This window comes from Suillus fuscotomentosus (assembly GCF_016647785.1).
Source record: "Suillus fuscotomentosus strain FC203 chromosome Unknown F5891scaffold_55, whole genome shotgun sequence".
NCBI lineage: Eukaryota > Fungi > Basidiomycota > Agaricomycetes > Boletales > Suillaceae > Suillus > Suillus fuscotomentosus.
Genome location: NW_024539567.1, coordinates 188,029 through 211,656, shown reverse-complemented (window position 1 = coordinate 211,656; position 23,628 = coordinate 188,029). Strand labels below are relative to the sequence as shown.

The 23,628-nt window shown below is 48.3% G+C and overlaps 8 protein-coding genes across 8 annotated transcripts; 2 read left to right on the top strand and 6 right to left on the bottom strand.

The window, feature by feature from the left end:
* Nucleotides 1-352: 352 nt before the first annotated feature.
* F5891DRAFT_1053933 (mitochondrial genome maintenance MGM101) lies at nucleotides 353-1,693 on the bottom strand. Its single transcript, XM_041362598.1, has 5 exons — nucleotides 1,238-1,693; nucleotides 1,038-1,185; nucleotides 858-986; nucleotides 725-802; nucleotides 353-672 (listed from the first exon to the last, which is right to left on the bottom strand). Exons 1-5 carry the CDS (start codon nucleotides 1,311-1,313, stop codon nucleotides 615-617), a joined length of 489 nt encoding a protein of 162 aa, XP_041222029.1. The 5' UTR covers nucleotides 1,314-1,693; the 3' UTR covers nucleotides 353-614.
* A 127-nt stretch (nucleotides 1,694-1,820) lies between these two features.
* On the top strand, nucleotides 1,821-5,678 carry F5891DRAFT_1165642 (Spc98 family-domain-containing protein; the record flags this gene model as incomplete). The annotated part of the gene is made up of 13 exons (XM_041365396.1): nucleotides 1,821-2,203; nucleotides 2,252-2,369; nucleotides 2,423-2,455; nucleotides 2,504-2,969; nucleotides 3,016-3,080; nucleotides 3,132-3,233; nucleotides 3,284-4,441; nucleotides 4,491-4,879; nucleotides 4,930-4,957; nucleotides 5,006-5,091; nucleotides 5,146-5,185; nucleotides 5,237-5,360; nucleotides 5,383-5,678. 13 exons carry the CDS (start codon nucleotides 1,821-1,823, stop codon nucleotides 5,676-5,678), a joined length of 3,288 nt encoding a protein of 1,095 aa, XP_041222028.1.
* Nucleotides 5,659-7,194, bottom strand: F5891DRAFT_1053926 (uncharacterized protein). Its single transcript, XM_041362597.1, has 6 exons — nucleotides 6,856-7,194; nucleotides 6,699-6,803; nucleotides 6,450-6,648; nucleotides 6,329-6,399; nucleotides 6,179-6,274; nucleotides 5,659-6,130 (listed from the first exon to the last, which is right to left on the bottom strand). Exons 1-6 carry the CDS (start codon nucleotides 6,895-6,897, stop codon nucleotides 6,011-6,013), a joined length of 633 nt encoding a protein of 210 aa, XP_041222027.1. The 5' UTR covers nucleotides 6,898-7,194; the 3' UTR covers nucleotides 5,659-6,010.
* A 561-nt stretch (nucleotides 7,195-7,755) lies between these two features.
* F5891DRAFT_1053915 (uncharacterized protein) lies at nucleotides 7,756-9,683 on the bottom strand. The gene is made up of 10 exons (XM_041362596.1): nucleotides 9,388-9,683; nucleotides 9,196-9,335; nucleotides 9,056-9,146; nucleotides 8,911-9,008; nucleotides 8,764-8,853; nucleotides 8,632-8,725; nucleotides 8,518-8,574; nucleotides 8,408-8,469; nucleotides 8,109-8,354; nucleotides 7,756-8,047 (listed from the first exon to the last, which is right to left on the bottom strand). Exons 1-10 carry the CDS (start codon nucleotides 9,523-9,525, stop codon nucleotides 7,822-7,824), a joined length of 1,242 nt encoding a protein of 413 aa, XP_041222026.1. The 5' UTR covers nucleotides 9,526-9,683; the 3' UTR covers nucleotides 7,756-7,821.
* Nucleotides 9,684-9,706: 23 nt separating this feature from the next.
* On the top strand, nucleotides 9,707-11,049 carry F5891DRAFT_593622 (uncharacterized protein). The gene is made up of 6 exons (XM_041372396.1): nucleotides 9,707-9,896; nucleotides 9,950-9,971; nucleotides 10,031-10,178; nucleotides 10,232-10,276; nucleotides 10,342-10,534; nucleotides 10,589-11,049. Exons 1-6 carry the CDS (start codon nucleotides 9,821-9,823, stop codon nucleotides 10,720-10,722), a joined length of 618 nt encoding a protein of 205 aa, XP_041222025.1. The 5' UTR covers nucleotides 9,707-9,820; the 3' UTR covers nucleotides 10,723-11,049.
* On the bottom strand, nucleotides 10,566-15,976 carry F5891DRAFT_1247044 (ABC-2 type transporter-domain-containing protein). Its single transcript, XM_041369826.1, has 19 exons — nucleotides 15,757-15,976; nucleotides 15,280-15,709; nucleotides 14,970-15,229; nucleotides 14,613-14,922; nucleotides 14,469-14,564; nucleotides 14,196-14,417; nucleotides 13,943-14,138; nucleotides 13,671-13,886; nucleotides 13,244-13,624; nucleotides 13,082-13,191; nucleotides 12,922-13,038; nucleotides 12,756-12,870; nucleotides 12,594-12,709; nucleotides 12,373-12,537; nucleotides 11,974-12,322; nucleotides 11,558-11,922; nucleotides 11,411-11,508; nucleotides 11,106-11,362; nucleotides 10,566-11,047 (listed from the first exon to the last, which is right to left on the bottom strand). Exons 1-19 carry the CDS (start codon nucleotides 15,929-15,931, stop codon nucleotides 10,955-10,957), a joined length of 4,071 nt encoding a protein of 1,356 aa, XP_041222024.1. The 5' UTR covers nucleotides 15,932-15,976; the 3' UTR covers nucleotides 10,566-10,954.
* Nucleotides 15,977-18,005: 2,029 nt separating this feature from the next.
* F5891DRAFT_1053890 (pyridoxal phosphate-dependent transferase) lies at nucleotides 18,006-20,125 on the bottom strand. Its single transcript, XM_041362595.1, has 9 exons — nucleotides 20,042-20,125; nucleotides 19,783-19,836; nucleotides 19,687-19,723; nucleotides 19,518-19,635; nucleotides 19,212-19,461; nucleotides 18,821-19,158; nucleotides 18,620-18,772; nucleotides 18,398-18,567; nucleotides 18,006-18,296 (listed from the first exon to the last, which is right to left on the bottom strand). Exons 2-9 carry the CDS (start codon nucleotides 19,790-19,792, stop codon nucleotides 18,140-18,142), a joined length of 1,233 nt encoding a protein of 410 aa, XP_041222023.1. The 5' UTR covers nucleotides 19,793-19,836; nucleotides 20,042-20,125; the 3' UTR covers nucleotides 18,006-18,139.
* Nucleotides 20,126-21,007: 882 nt separating this feature from the next.
* Nucleotides 21,008-23,531, bottom strand: F5891DRAFT_1053886 (uncharacterized protein). Its single transcript, XM_041362594.1, has 5 exons — nucleotides 23,097-23,531; nucleotides 22,914-23,016; nucleotides 22,530-22,864; nucleotides 22,197-22,474; nucleotides 21,008-22,141 (listed from the first exon to the last, which is right to left on the bottom strand). Exons 1-5 carry the CDS (start codon nucleotides 23,474-23,476, stop codon nucleotides 21,180-21,182), a joined length of 2,058 nt encoding a protein of 685 aa, XP_041222022.1. The 5' UTR covers nucleotides 23,477-23,531; the 3' UTR covers nucleotides 21,008-21,179.
* Nucleotides 23,532-23,628: the final 97 nt, after the last annotated feature.

The following is a 23,628-nucleotide window of genomic DNA, read 5'->3' as shown; positions in this document are numbered from 1 at the left end:
CCGAGTCAGTGGCTATGCCGGAACGACTCTGACCAATTTTTCAATGACCCTCAGTCTACACGTGTCTTCAACGCTAGCAAGTAGGCTCCCGAAGCCCTGATTCATATTATATGTCTTTAACTGTGACAGACTCAGGGAGTTGCAACTCGAGCTTTTCAGTCTGGCACTTCTCACTAATCTCATCGGTTCTACACCTATATTCACTACTCTCTTCCGAATGTCACCTTTAAATTCACCCCGGATGTCGAGTAATGAAGGAGATGATCCTGTGGTTATGGTGCATGAAAACTACCATTGTCACCACAAAGCAAGTGCGGCTGTTTTTCCAGTTACTATTAGCCACAGGGTATGTGTGCATGCCACCGCAATGATAGTCGAGCGACTAGGTTGGACACAATCTGGACGCACCACTTCAGCCTAAGGTGTTATATTGAGGCTTGCGGTGACCGCTTAGTCGGGGATCGACGATAACGAGGAGGATTAGCGAGACAACTTGTCTCAGATGCACACTGCATGCCAAAGGCTCCAATTTGGCGTCGAATTGAAGGGATACATACCAGTGCTGGGCAAGCCACATCCCGAAGATTAAAGACGTGATTATATGTTGTATAGGTCTACTCTTTCCAGGGGTAATCAAATTTCGGCTGGTCCTTACGTCTCCACAATTTCTTCCTAGACACGTTCCATCAGCACGCCAGAGAAAGATTGTTTAGAATTTACATACTTCTTTTTCGTTGAAACGTGCTCTGCAAATACTTCAACGCAATACTTAGCTTTGAACTCACGAATAAAGCGCGGATCCCTGTATTACGATTAAGATTGAATAACCGAGGCGTATCATCCGCAATGACACTCACCAAAGCTCGCTCGCTATTCCAAGATCTTTGCAGCATCGCATGAGGGCATTACTCTTACATCCCTCCGTTGCCGTAGGAATATTGGATGGATCAAAATATTCTTGTTCACCGCGGGCAACTGCTACCAAGCTGCCGGAAAGCAGGTTCATAAATCGTTAAGCAACACAAGGATAAACACACCGGCCCTGGCAGACAAGCGCATACTCCCTACTGACAACCTTGGGCCCGACGTTTGTCTCACTGCGAGGGGCGAGTCCCCATCCGCCTGGTCCAAATGCCTTGTTGAGGACGCGACGGTATTTGATTTCTGGCAGGTATATCAAGCCATCTATGAATAATGTTTAGGAACATAATCCGCAAACCATGCACCCGAAAGGTACCTGGCTTCATCTCTATATCCATGTCATCCACAGGAGCCAACAGAATATTAGCTATATCCTTTGAGAAGGCTTGCATAGAGAGTCCATGGTAACTAGTTGACCAATCAGTGGAGCCAATGTCGCTTGCTGCTGGAAAATCGCCAGGGAAAGGTGAAGATAGAGATGCAGAAGAAGGCACGGTCTCAGGTGGAATACTTCCATTCACGGCTTCAGAAATATCTATCTCTTCTGGTATGTTCTCTGTTGTGCCTGAGTTGCCAGTACCTGCTACGCTCGTACTAGCAGTTGCCTTCACTACCTTGGGCGGACTGGAGGAAGGAGTTGACGTCTTTGGTGTCCATGTTCGCGTAGACGCAGCGTACGCTCTCGAAGACAGAAAAGGCCGTGCGAGGGAGGGTTTCCGAGTCGCCTTGATTCCTAGCAAAAGAAGTCGATGTGCGTTGTTGGTCAAAGCCGACATTATTTGACTAGAAACCAACCTCCAACTTTTTATGACAGGAGACAACAGTATCGCGGGATTTTAAATTGCAAACTTTGCACAAACAAAACACTGAGTTCGTTGTGGGCAACGATAGATGCTACGATGAGCACACCATCCTCGACGCTGTCGGCCCGTCCTCACTCTCGCGCGCTGAATCAACGGCCATCTTCCAGCTTATCACAACGTCCACCTTCCAGCGCGTCATACGCAAGACCAGTTTCAAGCGCGTCCTTGCGACCTCAATCACGCATTTCTCGACCAAGTTCGCGTATTTCGCGACCGGCCACCAGGCAGTCCACGCGACTTGCGCCTTTATGCCAGAAGCTAATCACACAACTCACTGGACTCACTTTAGAGAACGATGAAGAGGACTTTCGTATGGCCTTGGATTTCGTTTCTAGGAACCTAGAGCATGCTACGGCAACGAAAGGAGGCCCAAGCTCTGATATGGCTACCATGGACAAACGTTTTCACGGGTACATATAGTCGTCTTATATATGAAAGTGTTATTCAGCCAATGCATGTTCCTTCAGTTTCCTCGAAAAATACCGTATACAGTCCAATGATACCCTTGCGGAGGCTTTGGAGATCTCATACCGGAAAGTGAAAGATAGCGCGAAGGAACTCACCAATATTGACAGTGACATCAAAGTGGAGTCCTGAGTTATCGTGTGTAAGTGCAATACTGAAAGGTTCCTTCACAGCTCGCGCATCTTCCAGACCACCTGCAACTGCTTGTGAGATCATATTCATCCTATGCGGTCGAGAAACCAACAGCTTGATAGGCACTTCTGTCTGTTGCACCAACAGCATCTACTCTCAAGCATGCAGATGCATATGTTGATGGGGTCAAAAATCCACCAGAACCACCACCTTCCCTCACCTGGAAGGATATCCTGGCCGAGGAGCCCTTCGAGGGACAACACTGGGAGGGTGCTTATGGTTTGCCATCAGGAAGCACGGTAGAAGGTTGGGAAAAAATGAGCGATGGTAGCACTCCTTCACTTTCACCCTGGGACGATGACTCGGACGATTTGGATGAGAGTGATTCGTTTCCCTACACTGAAGATGCTCCCTCATCTCCTGGTCCCGTGGAACGAGTCTCATCCTATGAGCAGCCAACTTTGAGCCTTTCATACCAACATCGTAGGGTCGTGGAGGAGCTGCAAGTTCGACAGTACTGGAGAGAAGAATGGCGAACAGATGCCGATTTATCTCAGCCATTTAGTCTGGGCGATGCATCTACACTTGGTAGTTTGCATATACTCTGGGGTTTTCATTACTGATGACTTTGTAGGCCCTTCACTGAGCCGAGCTCTTGGTGAAAAAACAACTCTTTTGATTGATGGGCCTGAACGCGAGGTCAGATCTTGCGACGTTAGAACAAGTGATAATAACTCACCGCTTCTATAGAAATACATCAACGAGCATGACGCTGTTCGTGAGGTGCTCATGTGTCTCCAAGGACGCAAAAACCTCATGCTCACCAGCAACTCGAGATCCCCGTCGCTCATGGTAGGTACCTGCGGTGTACAGATTTACACTCCCCTTCTGATCTTATACAGCGGCCATCACCAAGTGCTCCACGTCTCGTTCATTTGACATTAGCATCCCAAACTTCTATCCTCTCTTCATTTGCGCAACTTGCTAGCACCATGTCCCACATCAGAAAATTCACCTCAGCAGTTTTTTCCAATGTATTTTCGAGCTCAGACCCACCTTTGAGCTCGACGCACCTTCTATCTCACAACACGCGTTCGCAGACCATCGAAGCTTTCGCAGATGCGATCGATTCTCAGCTACAAAAGTTCGACCGCTGGTGCGCCGACAAGGAAGAACGAATATGTTACGCTCACGCTGGCCTTGGCAACCAGCTGGTCGTCAGTCTGCTGGGTCTCGAAAAAGACGTCAGAGATCACTTTTCAGTTACCTTCGACCTCCTTTTGGCCATTCTGCGAGAGATAATGGGCTATGTCATGCAATCGGATAATGCGTCTGACGAAGAGGTCTGGTTACTGGCATCCCTGTCTAGTCGCATGCCGCCAGCGGCTGTTACTGCCCATCTACTGGACGCATGTCTGCGTTCTGCGGAGGAGCAGTCTTCATTGGGAGACGAAATCACCGCTGAAGCTCTCACTGAGGTGTTCGTGAGGTCCGCACAGCCTGTTTGGGCGATGGTGGGCCGCTGGGTCAGCGATGGGATGCCAGTGCGGGACACGTGGGAACCTTCTGATAATCAGACCCTAGATGAAGAGTTCTTCGTCGAGGATAACGAACTTCCACTTATGGACCCTGATTTCTGGGCGGAAGGATATGTTCTTAAAACTTTGAGTGACTTTGAAGCGCGCACAGGAGATGCGAAGGCAATTTCCGTTCCGGTATTTCTGGAACGTATAGCTGATCGTATACTCGAGACCGGAAAAGCAGTCGGTCTGCTGCGGGTCTTGGGGATTCCCTTGCTGAATCATGCAGATAGCGATGTCCAATGGTCATCACTTGCAACACTTATAGGACAGCACAAAAGGGATGCTTCGGATCCAGAGAACCTTGCTCACCTTATCTCCGACAAGATCGCGCCCTATTACACATCTTCGGGATCTCAACTCACCCAAGTACTAACCGAGGACTGCGATCTGTCACGCCACTTCACGGCCATCGAAGGGCTATATCTGATGACCAGAGGAGACGTCATCGGCCATTTTGCCGATGTCCTTTTTGCAAAGGCAAGTATTCTATCTATCCCAGTACGTAGGTGCTAATGCAAATCATCAGATGGACAGCCAGCAACGCTGGCAAGACTTTCACTTCTTGAACAGCGCATTTAGGGACGTTGTAGATGCCAATAATGCCACAAAGTACATCGAGACTTCCCTTGTTCGCCTCTCCTATCGGGGAAGCAAAACCACCGTCATCGCACAGACAGTGGAAGCACTTGATGGTCTACTTGTTGAATATGCAGTGCCTTTTCCATTGGCATATATCTTCACGCCGCGTGTGTTTTCGGTCTATGGGTCGATCTTCGCATTTCTTCTGCAAATACGGAGAGCGAAAAATGTTTTGGAGCGGATCCTTGTACGGGGCGAAATTGGGAATGAACGACATATGAAGCACGAGTTGAAGGTATTTTATGCAATGAGGGGCAAGCTATCGTGGTTCATCAAGTATGTCCATTTTGTGTTGCGACGGCTATTAGCTGACTACTGTTTGTTAGCACGCTGTTGAACTTCCTGACGACTCATGTAAGCTTCCTGGCTATCGAAACAATGTGGCTCTGACCATTCATCAAGGTCCTGTACTCTCAGTTAGCGATGTTCCACGATAAATTCAACAAGGCAGAGTCCCTTGATGAGATGATCAAGATCCATAACGACCAGTAAGGTTGCTTGCACCTGCGCTATAATAACCTTGCTCACATGCGTCATTGAAGCTTGGATACAATCCAGCGCGGTTGTCTGCTTCATCCCGAAGTGCGTCCATTTTTGTTCTTGTTTTGTTCGTTGCGCTGACGACTATTCAAGACTTCTGCCCTCCATCGTGTTGTCTTGTCAGCACTCGACATGTGTCTGCATTTCAGTAATATTTTCGTCTCGTTTTCAGGCGACAATACCCATGATATCTCACGGCTCTCTATCGTTATAAAACGTCACCGAAGTCGTCGCCAAAGACGGCTTCCGTCGAGACATCATTGGTTTCTCTACCCCTGAGATTATCTCGGATGATGAAAGTGACGATGACGACGACGAGATGGTGGGCGATGCACCTGAGCCTTCGTTCTCTCTGGCTGCCTCGGTGATGAGCTATGAGGGTGATCTCCCTGATCATCTGGAGAAGCTGTCCTCGGACCTGGATGGTGTTGTACGTTTTGTTCGCAGGGGGAGTGAGACCTGGGCAGGAAGTACGTGTAAAGCTGCACCTGCTTTCGGGGTTCTTGCGTTTTCATTGGAAGATTGGGATTCGTAATTCGATATTCAATACTCGTCATGAGGCTCATAGTGTACATGAATAATACAGTATTTTCTACAGCCGTTGGTGCCATGCCCTACGGTAGACAAAATATGCAAGTATATGTCATGAGTCATGTGTTGTCCGCTCACTGGTGCAGACAGGAGCTAAAGGCGATAGGATGCAGGGTATGTGTCGTTCAATCTCCGTCGTCGTGTGCGAGTGGTGTAACATCTCCGAATATTTGTTCTAGTCTGTGTCTCTTCGCGCTGGTAGTATTGTTGGCAGGTAGAACTGGGGAATTTCGTGATGATAAGTGTCTCGCCACGTTGTAATTCCAAATTTATTTCCTAATACATGACCGCAGCACCACCCTTGGTATCCACGCGGCGATTGATGCCACCTAGGAGAATTTTGATGAGCATTTCAGCATTCAGTTGACCGATATAGGGTGTTGTGTCCACGATGTCCTGGCGAGTTCTCAGTAAAGAATAATTTGATGTTAGCCTGTGACATACTCGTATATGATGTGTCTGCTTCAAGTTATCATCCAATTCTACGAGGAACTGGGTTGCGCGTCTTGAATTCCCTATCTGAACGAACTGTATTCCAACCTATACAAAAGTTTGGTCAGCAACTGGTGCAGCAAAGAAGCAATGTATATTCACTTGTGCAAGTGGCCACTTATCGGCGTCGAGTCGCTTAGCAAAAGAGACTATTACACTCTCGGGATCATCCGCTACTCAAACAGATCAGCGAAGTCAGCTATTAGCTGTTGTGTGGACTTACTTGGTGCCCCATCAGTGATGATGATCACGTTCACGGGCTTAATTTGCTTGCGCGCAAAATAGTCACCAGCATCCTCCTGTCTTTTGGCAGCATCCAGGTCACGGAAATAATCGCCGAGGATTATGTCGAGGCGATGTCCAATAGGGGTAGGGCCGCGAGGCTGGAGGTTGGTGAATTGTTCGTGGACAGCTTTGGAGTCCTGCAAAACGAGATCAATACCAATTTTGGATGTGACAAAAAGCTACCTACTGTAACTCCCGTTATGCTTTCGTAATGGTTCAAAAAGTGGATGTCGACGCCATTGGCATCATATTGGCTCGCGACACCAGCAAGTGTGGCAAGGGCCTGTTTTGCCTGGACATGACGATTTCAGGACCATCAACGACTAATGTAACGAGTATCATACCTCCTTCCATAGCGAACCAGCCATCGACGAGGAATCGTCCATGATGATAATTGTGTCATATTGGCGCAGTGTCTCGAGTGCGTCTTCCAATGATTCCTGACGCAGAGGTTGGCGGAGATACGCCACTCGGGCTGCTGCTCGAGAAGCTGTGTGAGATTGCAAATTAAAATTGATGTGGACTTTGGAGGGAACCGAATACCTTGAGCGTCATTTTCAGAGACAGGCGTCTCTGAGGTGGCAGAGGTAGTATACGGTGGCGGGGCTGATTGGTAGCTGCCATCAGTGTGCCCAGCAAGGGATGATTTGCTGTTCTGTACATGATCAATATTGAAGTCCCCAAATTGTCCCCTAGTACGCTGCGATCGTGACTTAGATGGCCCGTTTCCCATGATAGTAGTTTATCTTTGGGTGTGTATGAAAGCGAGGAGGGATTTATGGGACGAGCGTTAGAAGATTAAATTTAGTAAGTACTTGTGGGAGACTGGGAGACTGGAGTGGCCCAATGGAGGTGATAGAAGCTAGAGAATTTTGCGACTTATATAACGTTTGGGATGTGGACGAATGGAGAATTCTTTTGCAGTGAAGGGTAAGTACCTGCCACTTTGGCTTGTGACCTCAATGGCATGTTATCGGAGTCGATGGCTGGTGCCAGGTGGACAGTGGAAAGTGACCAAGCATTCCAAGTGGAAGGTCATGTGATTCGATTGCTGTGCAGGCGCTACCAGACACTGCCACCGCCCTCATCTTGTGCTAAGCGAATCTAATCATATCAGACTTCTGCTGTGTACCACTGGCGATCTACTGCTAGAAGCCACCATTTATGTCGTACATAGGCTGCAGTGCTGTACCATGTTGTTCCTCCTCTCACAGCTCCCGAGTTGCGTTCTCCAGCCTGACATATTTCTGATGAACAACCATAGGAACATCACGCTTACAACAAGATATAGCTGTGTTCCTGTATATTATCTAGGATAATGGTGCCAAACGATCCGCTACTCTGGGAAATGCATTGGCACTAGCTAACACGACCATCTTCTTCTCATGCGAGATATAACCTCTCATATATCCCTGGTAGATCATATTAGCAACATAGCATTCAGCTTCCTCCATCGAAACCTCGATCCCCTTTAATCGCAACGAACAGTGGAACATAGAGACGGGTATCCGTGTGCTTTGATCGGTTGCCACCCAGCTTAATCAAGGTAGTTAGTGCATATTCTATGTCATCGCTCACCGGCCGGTGGTCTACGTACACGCGTCTAAACAGGCCTCTGATGCATAGTTCTCTGGCTCGTTCCAGCGTCAACCACAGGTTGAGCTCGAGCAGGCGCCGTTCCCACTTGTCCAATGCTATGTCGTACGCAGATATATCTCCAGCACGTATAGCAGCAATAAAGGGCGTGAACAACTCGTCAAGCACAGGGAACCTGTCCATCAGGTCTCTGGTTGGGAGGTGCCCACGGAGAACACGTAGTGGGAGCAAATACGTCAGTATTCGTCTATTACCCGGGCGTCAATTTGCAAGCATCAGCCGATGATTAATATTGCTTACTCCTGATTACTATGTGCCGGGATATAGCATTGGTAAAAAGCTAGTGTTAGTTCCTGTTCGGACTGCTACCGTTGAGTCCGAGTGGCGTCGCAACATGATTAGGCCCGTACTTTATTATAATCTTCATTGAGAAAACTTAGCATGCCCAGGTAGTAGCGGTAGGTGACCTTACAAATCATGACGTAAGTGGTCCTCAGGAATAGGTGCTACTGATGTGAACGTACTTGATGTGAGCGTGGGTACTCTGAGAGAGGTGGTATATCGGGATTAGCGTTGAGCGCTCTGAGAATATTTTTCGACAACTGATATTCGTTTGACCTGTGAATTTTCAGTGGCAATGCAAGCACCAAATGAACAAGGAAGGACAGACCCGGAAGTAACATTTTAGTACAAGCCCGACAACGTAGTAGACTCCCCATTTACGAGATTCGTTCGGTGGTGAAGTTCTAGCGAGGTATTGGGCGCCTGTCAAAAATACGGGGACAGCTTAACAGGTACAGTACCTGTCTGTCATGCAGTTGCTGAACGCCTTGACAACAACGCCAGCAGCGCTCTCCATACATTCGCTTTTCTGATTATTGTATTTTGCGTAATTGTCGGCCTACAGCATTCAATGAGAGTTCAAGAAGTAGAAACCGGATGTCTCACATCAAAGGCAAGATCTCGTAGGTCTCTCAACATCGAGAACAGCGCAGGAAGTGTCCATCCAGTATTGTTGATGAAGTAACGGAAGAACTGACTGTGGACGAGTGAGCTAAGGAGGTGTCTAGAAGTACACAGATACGCACGAAACAAGTTGCGACTGCTCGTTGAATGCCTCCCCCGCGCGTTTTCGGGCGATATGTGTCGTGACCATAACATATCTGACAGCGATGTCGTCCCATGGGCTCTCAATACATCCACCGTAACGCGACATCAGTGTTTCGCGCTGGAAATCCGCTCTGAACGTCGACAGTGTTCCGAAAGGGTCAAAGACGCACTGTAGGATTACGAAATTCCTTGACGAGATCCTTCCCGTGAGGACTGGTTGGGCGCAAAAGATAGGCTAAGTTAGGTCCATTCTCTGACTGTATTGTCTCGGCGAGGGTCATAATGAAGGTCGAGAAGGTCATCGCCATAGTTTTGGGGTTGACTAATGTACGAAGGACTGGCCAACGTGACTATAAGCAAATCTTGGTACTATCTCTGATTTGGTGCTAGGCTTATTTATTTATTGCGGTCAAAGTGAAAGACGCAACAACTGAGATACTCACCTCGAGTAGTAAAATTGAGGCTCTTGAGTCTTGACGTTGAACTCGAAGTTAAAGTTGGAACGTTTACGATCACGTGGTAGATAACTCCTAAATATCAAATGACCTCTCAGGCTGGTCATATCTTGGACAACGACCTTCAACGTGTCAGCACTCGAGTATCATGGCTCTTCAACCCTCCCTTCGACCTACTATTATTGCGGGCGCTCACGATGCCCCGCATACCCTTGATATCTTCCGTGAGCCAATAAATTGGTCAAGTGCCTTGTAGCTAATCAACGAGAGGGTCCAGTGGACTACGTTTGTCCATTCAGGTTGATATCCACATACACCGATACGAAGAGCTGCATCACTAATACTGATAATCGTACAGCGCAAAGATATCGCTTGCAATCGACAACGTTTTAAAGCCTCTGGTCGACGTGGGAGGTTTATATTATGGCAAAGTGAAAGTCATTATGAGGCTCCAAGTCCAGCCATGGCATGCAACTTCAACCTACACTCATGAAGCTGGACTTGCTGTAAGCGCTTTAAATCGATACCCTTAGGATGGTCGTAAGGTGATCTGATCTAGGTTGTGCGTGCTGCTCCAGAGCAATTCTGGACATTCTCTCTCGCAGTAAGCATCACTTGTAATCACCAAAGTCGAAGTGACTTCTGCCGCTAAATCAATTTGATACACAGCTTTTCAAGCAACAGGGTGAATTCTTCGATGGTCCCTCATCCAACATGACTCCCCTGCAAATTCGCGAGAAATTGGCCAACATCGCTGCCCAAGTAATCACAGAGGAACAGTTAGTGATGTTCAAAGATCTTCTGAAGTTGAAGCCTTCTCCGAATGGCGGAATTGGCGTCACAGATGATCTTAAATATACTAGTGCGTCTTCACGTTTTTGTGGTGGTTTGGGGTCTCATACCTGTCATCGCACAGTCAAGTTCGCCAGGCAGAATGGCGTACATGTTTCTCCCACTGTCCTTTGGGACGGTTTGATTGCCAATCAAATCTCTAGCTCTTGGGGAGAAAAGGAGTGGTCCGATTTTCTTGCGAAGAACGTCGTTGTCTAGGTGTGAGGACCTACATTCTTTGAGCTGTACTATTAAGAAGTTTGATGTGATAAGTACGAATTCAATGCTGTTTCCTGATAGTCTCCACAACCACGATCCAAGACCTTTTGTATTTGTTGGCAATTTGTTGCACTGTACATCATTGGGGCTCTGGAACTGGAAGGATAGTTGTGTACATGGTCACCTTTAAGTACATTCTCGAGGTATGCCGCATATATGCATGAATCACAATCTACGTGCCGCGAGTTAGCTTCTGTCTAAGAGAAGTAAACACGCCGACGGTTCGAATGCGCATAAAATATGTGAACCAGAAAACAGCAATAATCTATAGATGGATGGTACATGTGAGCGTGAGATTCAAGGAACATCGGGCAGTGACTCACATTGAACGCGACGAATCCGAAGACGATGCCCAGGTTGCGCCAATGATCACTGTCTTTAATGTTGAACCTCGAGTACATGTACTGATCAGCAGTCTTGTATGGACAGTACTGACAGCCCTCTGCAGCTTCGGGGTTCGTGAGGTATCCGCCCGCGAATTCCATGAAGGGGCCCATGTACTTGCCGCATGTTAATTCCTCCGGGGGGTTGACGCGGACTAGTTCTGTGTAAGAGCAGGTAATAGCTTCCCCGCCAATAGCTGCGAGGACTCAGATGCATAACAACCAACAAGAAATAATTAACAGACCTTGACCAAGTAGACCCTCGATGATATATGCGAAAGGAGAGACCCTGTACATCCATTTCCACCAGTTAAGCTCGATGAATGGCTGGATTACGCCATCACTGATGTATCATTAATATGACGTAGCGCAGTTCAAAGCGTGCATCTCACAAAATCATGAGGAATATAAAAAGAGTTACGAGGTACAGAGATGCAATTGGAGCGGTTGGCGCCATCGACGCGATGGCATGTTCAAGCGTGGTATAGTACAACGGAAAGGCGACAGAAATCATGAGGAACGTGTAGCCTGCTCGTTCTGTGGGGTATCCAACGGTCCAGTACCAGCAGAAGAAGAACATCGCCGCACTTGTAATGTTCCAAGGAAGTTCAACAACAAGCTGTGACATGACGAGAGCAGTCCAGTGATACATTCTACTGGAACGTTCACGGATTTCGTACACTATGCGGATGTCAATGTAGACGGCCATGAGCTGATGGCCGAGGGAAACACAGAGCACAAGACCCAGGAAAATCGACTAAAAATGTGTAAATGACATTGAACGGGGAATCCTGATGGGTATACTCACAAACAACTTGTTTTGGGTGCCCTGTAAAGAGTTATTTGCCTGGAAGAATGTCAAGCCCATAAGAAGACCACCAGCAATGTTAAGCAGAAACTTGGTGCGGATGTAGGTAGGAGCGCGCCAGTATGCTCGGAAGTTCCGTTGGGTGAGGGCAACGAACTGGTGCGACCATGAGGTGGCGAAGACAGATTTCCGGACACTAAGCCGTCGTGGGCGAGTATGGCCGTGTTTATGTATCCTTTCGATTTGGACTTGGAGCTGTGTCGCTTCCGATGAGCGTTTCCAGACATCGCACCAGTCAGTGGTGGAGACAGTTGCTCCAGCACCTATCACATCGAGCATATATTCCGCCCTTGAACGTACTGATAAGCGTCGGACCTGGTATGACTGCATCTTACTTACGGATTGGCATCGGGGCCACAACGCGGAGCACCGTTAGACTCAAAGTAGTTCAGCATGGCTGACGAGTTCTCGCCAATGTCGCCAAAGTAGACAGTTCGTCCACCCTTGTGAAGGAGCAACAATCTGTCGAAGACCTGGAAGAGCTCCGCTGAGGGTTGATGGATCCTGGTATATATAGTTCGTGAGCAGTGGGGAAACCTACAGGCAGAAATGGTACTCACGTGCAGAGAATGGCCTGGCCATGATCAGCGAGTTCACGAAGGAACTGCACGATAGCCCAGGCAGATTGCGAGTCAAGACCAGACGTGGGCTCATCCAAGAAGAGTAGAAGTTTGGGCTATTGTGCTTGAGTATAACTTCACCCCGAGGGGTGTGCGTCCTACCTTAGCAGCGAGTTCCACTGCAATAGTAGTGCGTTTCCGATGCTCAACCCCAAGAGAGCCAACAATAGCATCGGCGTACGCCTCAAGGCCACACATTTGAAGGCACTTGCCGACGCTGAACTGGAAATGTAAGTGGAAATAGATTATAGGCATAAACCACACGCACTATGCCTCCTTTTCAGCGTGAGGGACTGATTGTGGCTGACGAAGATTAGCAGAGAAAATGAGCGCTTCACGAATAGTTGCATTGGGAAGGTGAGTATCGAGTTGTTGACAGTAACCACTAAGCATGGCAATCAAGCAACCTCAGCACAAATCAGAAAAACACTTGCATCTGAGCTTCGAAGTCTATGGGGAGCGGCTCTCCGTCAACAAACAGGCCACCGCTCACCACACCAGCACCAATGCGTTGTGCAAGAACATTTAAAAGTGTGGTCTACAAGCACCCAAGTAAACGGCATACGCGAGTGGTATATAGGAAGTCATACCTTTCCAACACCGGATCCACCCATCAAAACAGTAAGTTTCCCAGGGGCAACAAAGCCTGTGGCATCATCAAGAAGGCGTTTCATACCTCCCTCAGTAGGGACTTCATACTGCAGGTGCTGCCACGTGAAGTGATTCGGAACCATGATGTTCCCGTCGGGACTATCGAAAGTCAAGGGATCAGCCGCCTTGGGCTGACATCCAGAGCGAAACTCTATATCTCCTTCTTCTTCGTGAAGTGCTTTGGCATTTCCATCAATAGCATCAGAGCCTTGCTTGAAGAGAACGACGGCGCCGTCGAAATCGGACGAAGTATTGTATTCTGTGGCAACCAGAAGAACTGCCAAGAACCCAAGGTAGAAAGCACAAATGACACCAAAATTCTGAGGCAGTGTCATGAGCTATTCACAAAGTACGTGACCGGCCTACCCTCCAAAGATGACCATACCAAAAGTTAAACGTCAATCCAACATAGATGTTGCCATCAACGAGAAGATCCCCAGGCTGCGATCCGACTGTTGTACAAACCTGATTTACAAGTGAAATGTTCTCATAGCCAGGACCCTGAGGGACAAGAGTGGAGCAAACTCCGTGGAGCGTGTGGAACTCGTTGACAAGAAGTGAACCAAAACCCCACCACACTGGCTAAAATAGCAAGGTTGATACTAAGCAAAAGATGTGCCCTGTAAGGGATGACGCACGTTTAACCACATGATCCACCGTAAGCCCTTCGGAGCAATTGGCCAAGGAATTGTGTACCCGCCAGAGAGCGATATCAAAAGAACGAAGACACCACTAACAGCTATTGCACTCAAACGAGTTTTGAAACTTGCAGCAATAGCTCTGAACAATGACTTCATGGTTTGCGATGTTAAGAAGATGAAAAGGTAAAATATGCTATTGTGCAGCAGGGTGAGCATTACAGCCAGCCAAGACAAATAGCATGAAGCTTACAAAAATTGTGCGGCAGAACGTTGCAACCCAACTAGGAAGTAAACAATTACAGCGAAAACTAGTTGAATGACCAAAGTGATCGGAATATCAACGATAGTATGCGCGAGGCTCTGGATAAAAGGGTAATGTAACGCAGCTTTCTGGTGACGAAGCACGATAGGACGCTGGAGAAAAAGCGCAGGGACTTCTGCAACGGCTGTAATGGCACTAAAGAACAGGGAGCTAACAGAGCCCCGAGTTACAACTTGAATAATGACAAGGGAAGAAACTTACAAGAACAGGATACCTCCACGAGAAAAATAGGTGGAGGTGTCGTTTGGTACGTTCAGGAAGACGGTGCCCATAAATATCGCTTGGAAGACCTGGGAGCTATCACCCAAGGTTACTGGGGGTTGGAAAAGGAAGAATGTCACCTACGTCAGTTGAACGAAGAGCTCGAACTTATTACCAACAATAACTTGCAGGCGGCGCTTCATGACCGTTTTGATTTGATGGGGAATAGAAGTCATATATGCAGAAGTTGTGGTGGCACCTTCAGTGGTCACGCTAGAAAGATAGGCTTGCTTGTGTTCGTGATTGCCAACACATTGCTCCAGGCGCTGTTCGATCGCTTTCCGATTCTGATGTCCGAGGTCGGAAGCCATGAAACGGCTAGCAAGCTCTGCTGATGTCCGCGGGACAATGTTCTCATATCCAGGGCGAATTTTCCTCCCGTTTGCGTCCGTGACTGACAAAATGGTTATTGGGCAATCTAAGTAAACTGGAATGACATACCTGCAACCAGAAAATCGGGGGTGGTCTGCCTGTTTTGTGGTTCGAAACCCATATCGATGAAATAACCTTTGGCCGACTTCGCCGAACCGAAATAGGCCATCTTTCCTTCAGCAATAATACAGACCTTGTCAAACAGTTCATATATTTGCTCGCCTGCCTGGTAGAGAGAGAGAATTGACGTTGTACGTCTGACATCTGTGATGAAACGCAACGTGCGAACAAAATCAAGGGCAGTCGAGGAGTCTAGTCCACGAGTGGAACTGGATGAGAAGGAAGTCAGACGAATATCAACTGAAATGAAAACGCTTACTTGTCCCATGTACCAAGCGGGCCTACAGAGCCTAATATTTCTGCGATAGAAACTCGCTTTCTCTCGCCACCGGAAATACCTTGAATCTGAGCATTGCCGACCAAAGTGTTTTTCGAGCCGTAGAGGCCAAGGACTTTCATTAGCATCGTGGTAGTATCCTCAACATAGTCTTTGCGCGTCTGGCCGAGAAGACATGTTGCGGGAGCACGATTGCTAACAGCGAAAGAGAGCGTTTGATTGACAGTCAGGGTCGGGAAGTGGATATCATCTTCCGGGCAGTAAGTGACATCGCCACGAAAGGAGTCATGGATCTCCTTTGGGGTGAACGCATCATAGAAAACTTGACCCTCAACAGCATGATACTCCCCACATTGGTTAGCGATTGCTTTGAGAAAGGTCGAACACCCGGAGCCGGGACGGCCAAGAACCACTATACGAAGGGTTAAGACTGGAGGCCAAAGAAGGACGTGGGCTTACAAAGCATTTCGCCAGGAGTGACCACGCCCTCGAATCCGGATAAGATGTCTCTGATGGAGGGATGTCGAATTTCCCTTATCTTGCGCAGAAACGTTGAAGGATAGAAAGGGGAGCCCACAGTGGGCTGGAGCGAAGTACGGGAACATGCACCAACGACACGCAATTCTCTAAACATGACACCAAGTTGGCGGTCCTTGATTCCTTCATCTTGACGGCTGACGGGGAGATAATATACTGCCGAATTAGATAATTTATGCAAATCACCACGAGACACTTGCCGTTTCATGAGGTGTCGAAATGTCTGCTCGAAATGAACGGCAACCTCATTTCTTATGGAGGTGGATGTGCCCGACGATTTCTTAGGGAATAAGGGAGCAGGTGCGTCTGAATCTAAGCTGTGGATTGGAGTAGCAGCCTGGTTAGCTGAAGACTCGACCACTCTATCGGGAACGACATGTTGTCCTTTTTGATGGAGAGTCATAATTGGAATGAGTTTGCAGTGGACCGCAGAGGTTTGAGCTTCGGGGAGTGAAAAGGCTACCCACAGGAGTGTATGGGTGAAGCTGCTCAGTTATGTGAGAGGGAAACCTGACCATTTTTATATCATACTATTTACCGACCTATATGTGCTAGTCCCGACTGAAGTGTTGTTGCTGCGAAGCATGTCAGTCTCTGACGGAGCCTGAACGTACCTATCAGCGTTCCGCTACCTAACATAGGGTAAGTGTCAAAATCAAGGTTACTTAGTATTTGACTTACTATTCTCTTCCAATAGCATTAGGTATGCAGATGCATAAAAGCGTCAGAAATCCATTTTGACAGTGGACCAGTTTGAAGCCTCAAACAGAACCAATTGCTGTACGCAGAGCATGGAGCAAACATCAGCTCCTGCTATACCTACAGAAACCAACCCCAAAGCCTGTTGATCGCGCTCGCTGGTTTGGCTTGACTCACAAGTACAAGCCGATCATTTAAGTGCCAGCTTGGCTGGAAAGAACAAATAACGAAGATGCGATTTGTTTGGATATTGATATCATGAGACCTGTGAACTCTTGAGTAGTAAAAGGAATATTCATCTCTCGTTTCCAAAACCAGCGATCGATCAATTCGGAGCTGGGTATATAGATGATATCCAGGTGGGATAAACGCAAAGCGAACACACAGAAGCTACCACATCCAGCCTTTTGGTCGTGTTCAAGCCCAGATTGATGTTTCGGGGACGACGCCACTACTGCCATGGTCGGCTATCGCGGCGACTTCCACAGATTTTGAGCAACTACGCGTAAAAACATATTTGAAGGAGTCAAGGTAGGCAGTCTGTCATAATATTGAATGTACCCGGAATGGACGATTGGTTGCACTGAAATGGACGCACCCTCTAGCAATCATGAAGCCTGCATATTAGACGTTCAACGCCTGCACTATCCTGACACCGCCGCTGTTTGTGATCGATCATTGTCACCATCACGGTGACACACGCTTCATCCAATCTCACGGCAAGAGAACCATTGTCGATTGTCTTGTCGGATGTGCATCTTGATGAAGTTTCTTTTGTGTCACCAGTCAAACTTGTGTGCTGTCTGACTTTATTTGTCGGTTCATCTACCCTGGCCCTGTCAGCGGTAGTTCGGGAGGAGTGGAATTCTGGAACGAGTGTCTTGACAATTATTGTCACTGTGCAAGCACCACTCTTGATAGGTTGCTGTGGTATGAAACGGAGGTCTTTGATTTATCTTGCTGATCTTCCTGTCGACCATAGCTTCATTTCCCTAAGCGAGGTTGTTGCGAGGCCGTCTACAACGGCGCTCAACACACGAGAATATATTGTTCAACATTAGTCGAGCATTGCAGTCCATGATGCGGAGTCACATCCATGTGTGCGCTGTGTTGGAGACCGCGCCGATGTGGCATCAGTTACAAATACGTGACTAGTATGGCCAGCAGTGTGGCTCAGCGCTCAGCCACAGGCCCATCGGTAGGACGTTGCCTCCGTGCACCAGCCAACCTTGTTCGGACTTCAGCAGCTGTGTGGTATTCGCGAGAATCGTACCAAATCATGGTTGGATTCAATTCCTGTCTGGCAGGTATCCAGGGCTGCCACAGAAAAGGCCGAGTACTGCAATTGGGTATATTTTGATTGTTCAGTGTTGCATGACCAGAGGTTCCACGAAAGACATTTGCAAGCGTTTCAAAGTTGATTTCGTGTTTGGCGAAATTCTGCACAATTCGGTCCAAATATAAGTAGGAAATATAGCAAAAATCCATTTATTCCTGCCGTCCTGCTAATTATGTACACAAATTTGAGTTGAGTTTCTAGTGATCTACAGTTGTTCGTCTCCAAGACATCGCTATCAAATATGTACCTTGGCAATCTGCAAGTCATTCACACCTGCCCCCTGACCACCTTGTCCAAGCTCTCTGCAAAGTATCTTATGTTGTGCGAGTTCAGCCCAGCCATCGAAATTCGTCCGTTGGCCGTCAAGTAAATGTGGAAAGTATCTATCAGTGCTTGCGACTGAGATGGGTTGATTCCAGTGAAGCTGTCGCCCGTTATCAGTACGATGTTCATTCCCAGGATGGTATGCTTGTGCCATCCAGGCCACACCGTGGCGTCAATACGTGACCAATAGCACAAACTCACCTGAACATGCCAATCTGGTTGATGATATGAACCCAACTGCCTGGCGTTTTCAGCTCCTCCGTCAGGAGTCGATAAAGCTCATTGCGCATGGATATGATTCGCTCAGCCATGGTCTTGATGTCACGGTTCCAGTCGTCAAAGAGGGCACTGTCGTTGAGAATAAGCGAGACCTATTCCCCACCCCTCATCAGGTGAGCGCAGCTCATATTGAAATAGACTCACCAGGCGTGCACCGTAAGCCGGTGGGTTGCTTATTTCACTGCGCTGTAAAACCGACAGCTGACTCTTAACACGGTCTGCAGCATCCTTCGTAGGGGGGACGATGTGCAGCGCACCGATCCGCTCGCCGTACAGACCTGCGTTCTTGGCGAAGCTCTGGTCCGATCAGCTGTGCTGCAGTGGTCCAACGAGTGACGCACTGACCTGACACACAAGCATCGGCACACCCTTCTCTACGAAGTATCTAACTGCCCACGCATCGTTGTTGAGGTCACCACTTGCAAAGCCCTGGTAAGCGCAGTCGAAAAATGCGTAATGGTTTTTAGCGACAATGACTTCAGCGATGTGTTTCCATTGGTCACGAGTAGGGTCAACTCCTGTGGGATTGTGGGCGCAAGCGTGTAGCAAAAACACTGAGCCCGGCGCAGCACTTTGCAGGGTTCCAATGAAACCATCAAAGTCTAGCCCGATGGTGGCCGGGTCATAGTAAGGATAATCTATAGGCTGGATTCCAACATTCTTGAAGATGGCATGGTGATTAGCTGCAGGAACGTCCGATTAGATTTCCGTTGCACCCATTCCTACAACAACTTACCCCAGGTGGGATTGCTCAAGTAAATCTGCTTTGGGGCATCCCAATGATAAAACCTGCTTAGAAACAAGGCTCCCAAGTGGTTTGCGCCAGTTCCGGAGATGGTCTGCACGCTAACAGCACGGCCTTCTGCAATAGCAGGCGAATCGGCACCAAGGATGAGCTTTGCCGCACCGGCACTGAACTCTGGTAAACCCGTGATGGGGAGGTATTCGTGATCGAGATTAGGATCATTCAGAAGAATTTGCGTGGCCTATGGGGGCGCAGCGACTGAGTCCAGAGCGTAGTTAGGATATAAAGAGAACACACCTTCTTGATAACAGGAAGGACCCAAGGTTTATTGTCATCATCTCTATATGCTCCAACACCGAGGTTGACCTTCTGAGGAAACGTGTCCGCCTTATACGCCGCAGTCAATTTAAAAATGCTATCCGTGACGTTTAGTGAAGGATACAAATAGGTTATAGCTTGTACGCACCTGTCGGGTGGTGCAAGGGGAACATCCTGCCATGTTTCTGATTCGTGAAATGATTTGAATGCCGGGTATAGTGGCGGAATTATAAGCAGGGCTTACCCGCCGACATCGTGTTTGAACCTGAGAGGTGATTATATACTTGTCTTATCCTGTCTGACATGTTGGTTAGTTCCGAGATAAGCGATGTTGTAGGAATTGTAGATTATCGATTATCACAGTGATGGTACGAGTTGCGGCGACATACGGCAGCCGTGAAACACCCCATGTGATTATTGTCCCAAGCTTGTCAGCGCAGCTCTTGTCCATCCAACAAGCCTGGCAGCAATAGTAACTGAACATGAAAACCCAAGTTACTCACCAGTATCCGATTTGAAGGTGAGATCAGGATGGGAATAGCAAGACGATGTCACGGTATAAGTAATAGTGCCAGCTTCATCTCGTGGTAGTACGGTGAGAACATATAGCCGAGCTCGTTTTATTCCCGATCATGATATTCTAGATTTTCTGGTATTGAATCAAGGCCTCGTGAGGTTCTCAAACGTTTATCGGACTCGGTTTTACTGATCATTGTATAGCCGTTAACTTGAACCCGAACAGGCTACAGTACTGGTAGCGTCTGGAATTCCAATATGGATGGGTCATTTCGAACGCTGGCATGATCAAATGCCGCACATTACGCCCGTTTGGTGGTACTCGCTGCCTCCCAGCACCCTCCTTGTGACTTTCTCCTCCGCTCTTACTCCGGGAATGGTTTAATACAGAGCCAATCGATAATTCCTTTGGAAAATCCGAATTCGTTTTTCGGTTGAGTGGTATTTAGGCTCCGAGTTGCGGCCAGCCTGACTCTTCCAGAATTCTCTCAAGGTCAACGGGACTCCATGACTGGAACTCTCGGAGGACTCTTCCTTGTGACCCTTCCATCTGTGCGGTACCTTCAGAGTGGAGGCTACAGACGGAGTGGTCACCATTTGCTCCATATAACACATAGGGCCTAACGTCCCAATTATTCTCGAATTCCTCGTGTCCCAAGACCGGTATCGTTGTCACTGGTGTTATCTTGCCTTCTCGTACATTTTGATTCTTGATGCTTAACGAAATCCTGACGTACTAGTTCTACTCCCGTTGTTCTTAACGTCCGCGGAGACTTTACTCTTAACTCCTACTAGAGATTTTTACCTCAGATGCCCGTGGCATGTAGCCTACACTACATCATGTGCTGTGCTCCATGTGATCATAGAAATCATCATTCATACCTTCGTGATGGCAAGTCGAGTGACCGATATTCATGTACCTTTAACATGTACTAGATATGCTGGCGTATTACCGGACGAGAAATCTTAGCATTCAGTTTAAGATAACCATGAAAAGCACATGCACTAGCGTCGAGTAAGTCAAAGGTAAGTATACATTGTGATAGCATCAAACACTAAACTTTGAAAGCAAAAAGCAAAGCATGATAAGACAAGACAAATATAAAAACTTCCTCCCAAGATGGTCTACTTCGCGTTCTCCCTGGACATGAAATAGCTTGGGAAGATGCCCATCAGCTCTTCGAGGTACCAGTAATTCCCCGAAAGTTCATCCAGAGGGCCTTTGGCTTTCTTTCCGCGTTTTCCGTTGGACTTCTTCGGCGCTTCATTCTCCTCACGCACGATCTGCACCCATAACCCTCCGAGTCCCATCCCAAGGCTCAGCGTATCGAGAACGGTAGGCTCTAAGACCAGGACGATATCGTCCTCATATGGATTGTGCGGCTTTCCGGACCCGCTGCCTTCAACCTCGCCGTCGGGCATGACCACTGCACCGCGGGAGGTCTTGCGAATGAATGGCTTGGGAATATCGTTCTCCTCTCTCCCCCACGGGCTCATGACAACCCGCGCAAACCTCCGCTCTAACTCATCCTCCACCATTTCCGCTGTGTCACCCTTAATCTTTGCCTTATCCTTCGGGGGCAGGTGAATCGCTTTGATACGGCGTGTGGAGGACTCCACGACCCCTGTGCTGTGCGTCAGTGGGAAAGAGGTGGGACCCAGGAGAGACGTGAGCGAGGGCGGTGGGGAAAGCCAAGAGGGCTCAGTCACTTCGGGTGCAAATGAGAGTGGGGCGGAGTCCGCACCCCATTCGTCATTGTCATCCGCAGGGCCCCATGTGCCGCCATCGCCGATGGCACCCCAGGTGTCAGAACCTACAGAACCCCAACCTCCGGTGTCGCCCGTTGCACCCCACCCGCCGGCAACGGTGTCTGTTGTGTCTCCAGACCAGATGTCGGGTGGTGCGGTGGTGATAGGGGCGATGGTGTTGGCATTAGCGACGAGGGCAGTAGTGCGCATGTTAGTAACCTGGATCTCCATGTCAACATTGTCCTCGATGGCATCTTTAAGTGCTGTTTCCTCCGTATCTGGGAGAACGATCTCCGTTTCAGTACCATGCTGATCGGTAACAGTAATAGTCGCATCGACTGAAAATGGAAGTTTAACTCATCGATAAGCCATCATGTAGATGGCTGATATTACCTGGAGCAGGCTGATCAGTTGCCTTCAGGTGATCGTCAAAGGACCATTCAATCCCGCCTTTGCGGCCAAAGCACTCCTTGCAGCCATCGCTGAACACATCGGGTAACGCCTGCCCGATCTTGTATGTCAGGGGCAGCTCCTTCTTCGCGAGCTCCACAATATCAAGGGCACTACGGATGCCGCGTTCATGCGAGGCTTTTGGGAGGACGCGGTTCCGCAGGACAAAGTTCAAGAAAAAGCTGAGGAGGTGTGGTGCGTTAATGAGGTTCCTCTCCGACCTACGAGAGATACTCCAATAAGAAACACTTTATAAGTTATTATTGAGAAACAGACCAGATGAGGCCTTGTTCACGCATGTAAGACGATAGGAAAATTGTCACCGACTTCTCCGGGCCGTTCAAGAACACGGTCAGCTTCTCCTCGCGTTGTTCTTCCAGATCAGATTTGCGTGCCTGTAAACCTTCGTCGTCGTCGTGATCGTCTAATTCAACAGAGTAAGTTGAGCTAGCAGGGTCCTTTAAGGAAGGAGCTAGTCCAAAGGTATCCTCCCCGTTGATCTGAGTATTAGGGGGGCTATCGCAGTCATCGTCGTCATCGTCATCCGCTTCGTCTTTGGTCGGTTTGCGATAGACCGCTGGATTGACAAGGAGTCCAACATACAGACGAAACTATGAGAAACTGTAAGGTTCGCGCAAGCACAAAGACGAAAATAACTACCTGGTCCCAGAGCTGGCCGACTCCAGAAGTGACCGGCGGCCAAGTGCGATTGACCCGAAAGTCGTTCGCAGCATGAAAGAGGCGATCCACGTGAGATATATTCCTAGCAGGCTGATCAGTAACAATTCACGATATCGCAGACCTTAAGATAGGATCAAAGGTGATAAGAAAAAAACGACCTACGAATCGAACTTGCCCTTCGTGATACGCAGATCTTCACCCTCCTCCCACTCTTCGTACCACGGAACCTTCCTTGCAGGCGCGCTGTCTACGCCAGCAGTCTTCTTCTTACGTTTCCTCTTGCGTGTGTTGCTCTTGCACTCGTCAGTTGAATGCTTCACGCGCAACTCGACGGTGGGTATGCCCAGGCCATCGAGCTCCATGTCTTCCTCATTCTGGCCGCCAACAACTTCAAACAGCTGTATCCCGCGCGCCCTGAAATCTTTGAAAGGGATGAGTGTCACACCCGGTGGGGGTTTTGGGAAGGGTGGAAAGGTAATGAACGCCAAGTCCTGGGTTACTGTCGTGTCTGCCGCAGAGGGCTCAGCAATCCTTGAAGGCATTTTGATGAACGTTGTGGTAGACAATCAAGATGGGATCGATAACTACGATAGAGTTCTTTTTAGTGCTTACCGGAGTATCCGAAGTATATGATTTTCGGAAACATTAAATGCTGCTCTTTCCAAATCTAGACCACGCTACCTATAGCATCCAA

Excerpts from the sequence above, each read along its gene's own strand:
- F5891DRAFT_1053933 (XM_041362598.1), bottom strand. The coding sequence starts at position 1,313 with ATGCAAGCCTTCTCAAAGGATATAGCTAATATTCTGTTGGCTCCTGTG. Across the intron at positions 987-1,037 it reads GCGCTTGTCTGCCAGGGCCG|CTTGGTAGCAGTTGCCCGCG; the intron begins GTGTGTTTATCC and ends GCTTTCCGGCAG. Across the intron at positions 803-857 it reads GGAATAGCGAGCGAGCTTTG|GGATCCGCGCTTTATTCGTG; the intron begins GTGAGTGTCATT and ends ATCGTAATACAG.
- F5891DRAFT_1053890 (XM_041362595.1), bottom strand. Across the intron at positions 19,159-19,211 it reads CTTGAGCAATCCCACCTGGG|CTAATCACCATGCCATCTTC; the intron begins GTAAGTTGTTGT and ends ACGTTCCTGCAG. Across the intron at positions 18,297-18,397 it reads AACCAGATTGGCATGTTCAG|CTTCACTGGAATCAACCCAT; the intron begins GTGAGTTTGTGC and ends AACGGGCGACAG.
- F5891DRAFT_1053926 (XM_041362597.1), bottom strand. The coding sequence starts at position 6,897 with ATGGACGATTCCTCGTCGATGGCTGGTTCGCTATGGAAGGAG. Across the intron at positions 6,804-6,855 it reads CTGGTTCGCTATGGAAGGAG|GCAAAACAGGCCCTTGCCAC; the intron begins GTATGATACTCG and ends CGTCATGTCCAG. Across the intron at positions 6,400-6,449 it reads CATCACTGATGGGGCACCAA|CGGATGATCCCGAGAGTGTA; the intron begins GTAAGTCCACAC and ends CTGTTTGAGTAG.
- F5891DRAFT_1053886 (XM_041362594.1), bottom strand. The coding sequence starts at position 23,476 with ATGCCTTCAAGGATTGCTGAGCCCTCTGCGGCAGACACGACAGTAACC. Across the intron at positions 23,017-23,096 it reads ACGAAGGGCAAGTTCGATTC|GAATATATCTCACGTGGATC; the intron begins GTAGGTCGTTTT and ends TCAGCCTGCTAG. Across the intron at positions 22,142-22,196 it reads AACTGATCAGCCTGCTCCAG|TCGATGCGACTATTACTGTT; the intron begins GTAATATCAGCC and ends TTCCATTTTCAG.
- F5891DRAFT_1053915 (XM_041362596.1), bottom strand. The coding sequence starts at position 9,525 with ATGGCGATGACCTTCTCGACCTTCATTATGACCCTCGCCGAGACAATA. Across the intron at positions 9,336-9,387 it reads AGGAATTTCGTAATCCTACA|CGCGAAACACTGATGTCGCG; the intron begins GTGCGTCTTTGA and ends GCGGATTTCCAG. Across the intron at positions 8,048-8,108 it reads AGAGGCCTGTTTAGACGCGT|CTGGGTGGCAACCGATCAAA; the intron begins GTACGTAGACCA and ends ACCTTGATTAAG.
- F5891DRAFT_593622 (XM_041372396.1), top strand. The coding sequence starts at position 9,821 with ATGGCTCTTCAACCCTCCCTTCGACCTACTATTATTGCGGGCGCTCAC. Across the intron at positions 9,897-9,949 it reads GCATACCCTTGATATCTTCC|TGGACTACGTTTGTCCATTC; the intron begins GTGAGCCAATAA and ends GAGAGGGTCCAG. Across the intron at positions 10,179-10,231 it reads CTCATGAAGCTGGACTTGCT|GTTGTGCGTGCTGCTCCAGA; the intron begins GTAAGCGCTTTA and ends GATCTGATCTAG.
- F5891DRAFT_1247044 (XM_041369826.1), bottom strand. The coding sequence starts at position 15,931 with ATGTTTAGAGAATTGCGTGTCGTTGGTGCATGTTCCCGTACTTCGCTC. Across the intron at positions 14,565-14,612 it reads GAGCTCTTCGTTCAACTGAC|CTCCCAGGTCTTCCAAGCGA; the intron begins GTAGGTGACATT and ends CTTGGGTGATAG. Across the intron at positions 14,139-14,195 it reads CGTTCTGCCGCACAATTTTT|CATATTTTACCTTTTCATCT; the intron begins GTAAGCTTCATG and ends GCTGCACAATAG.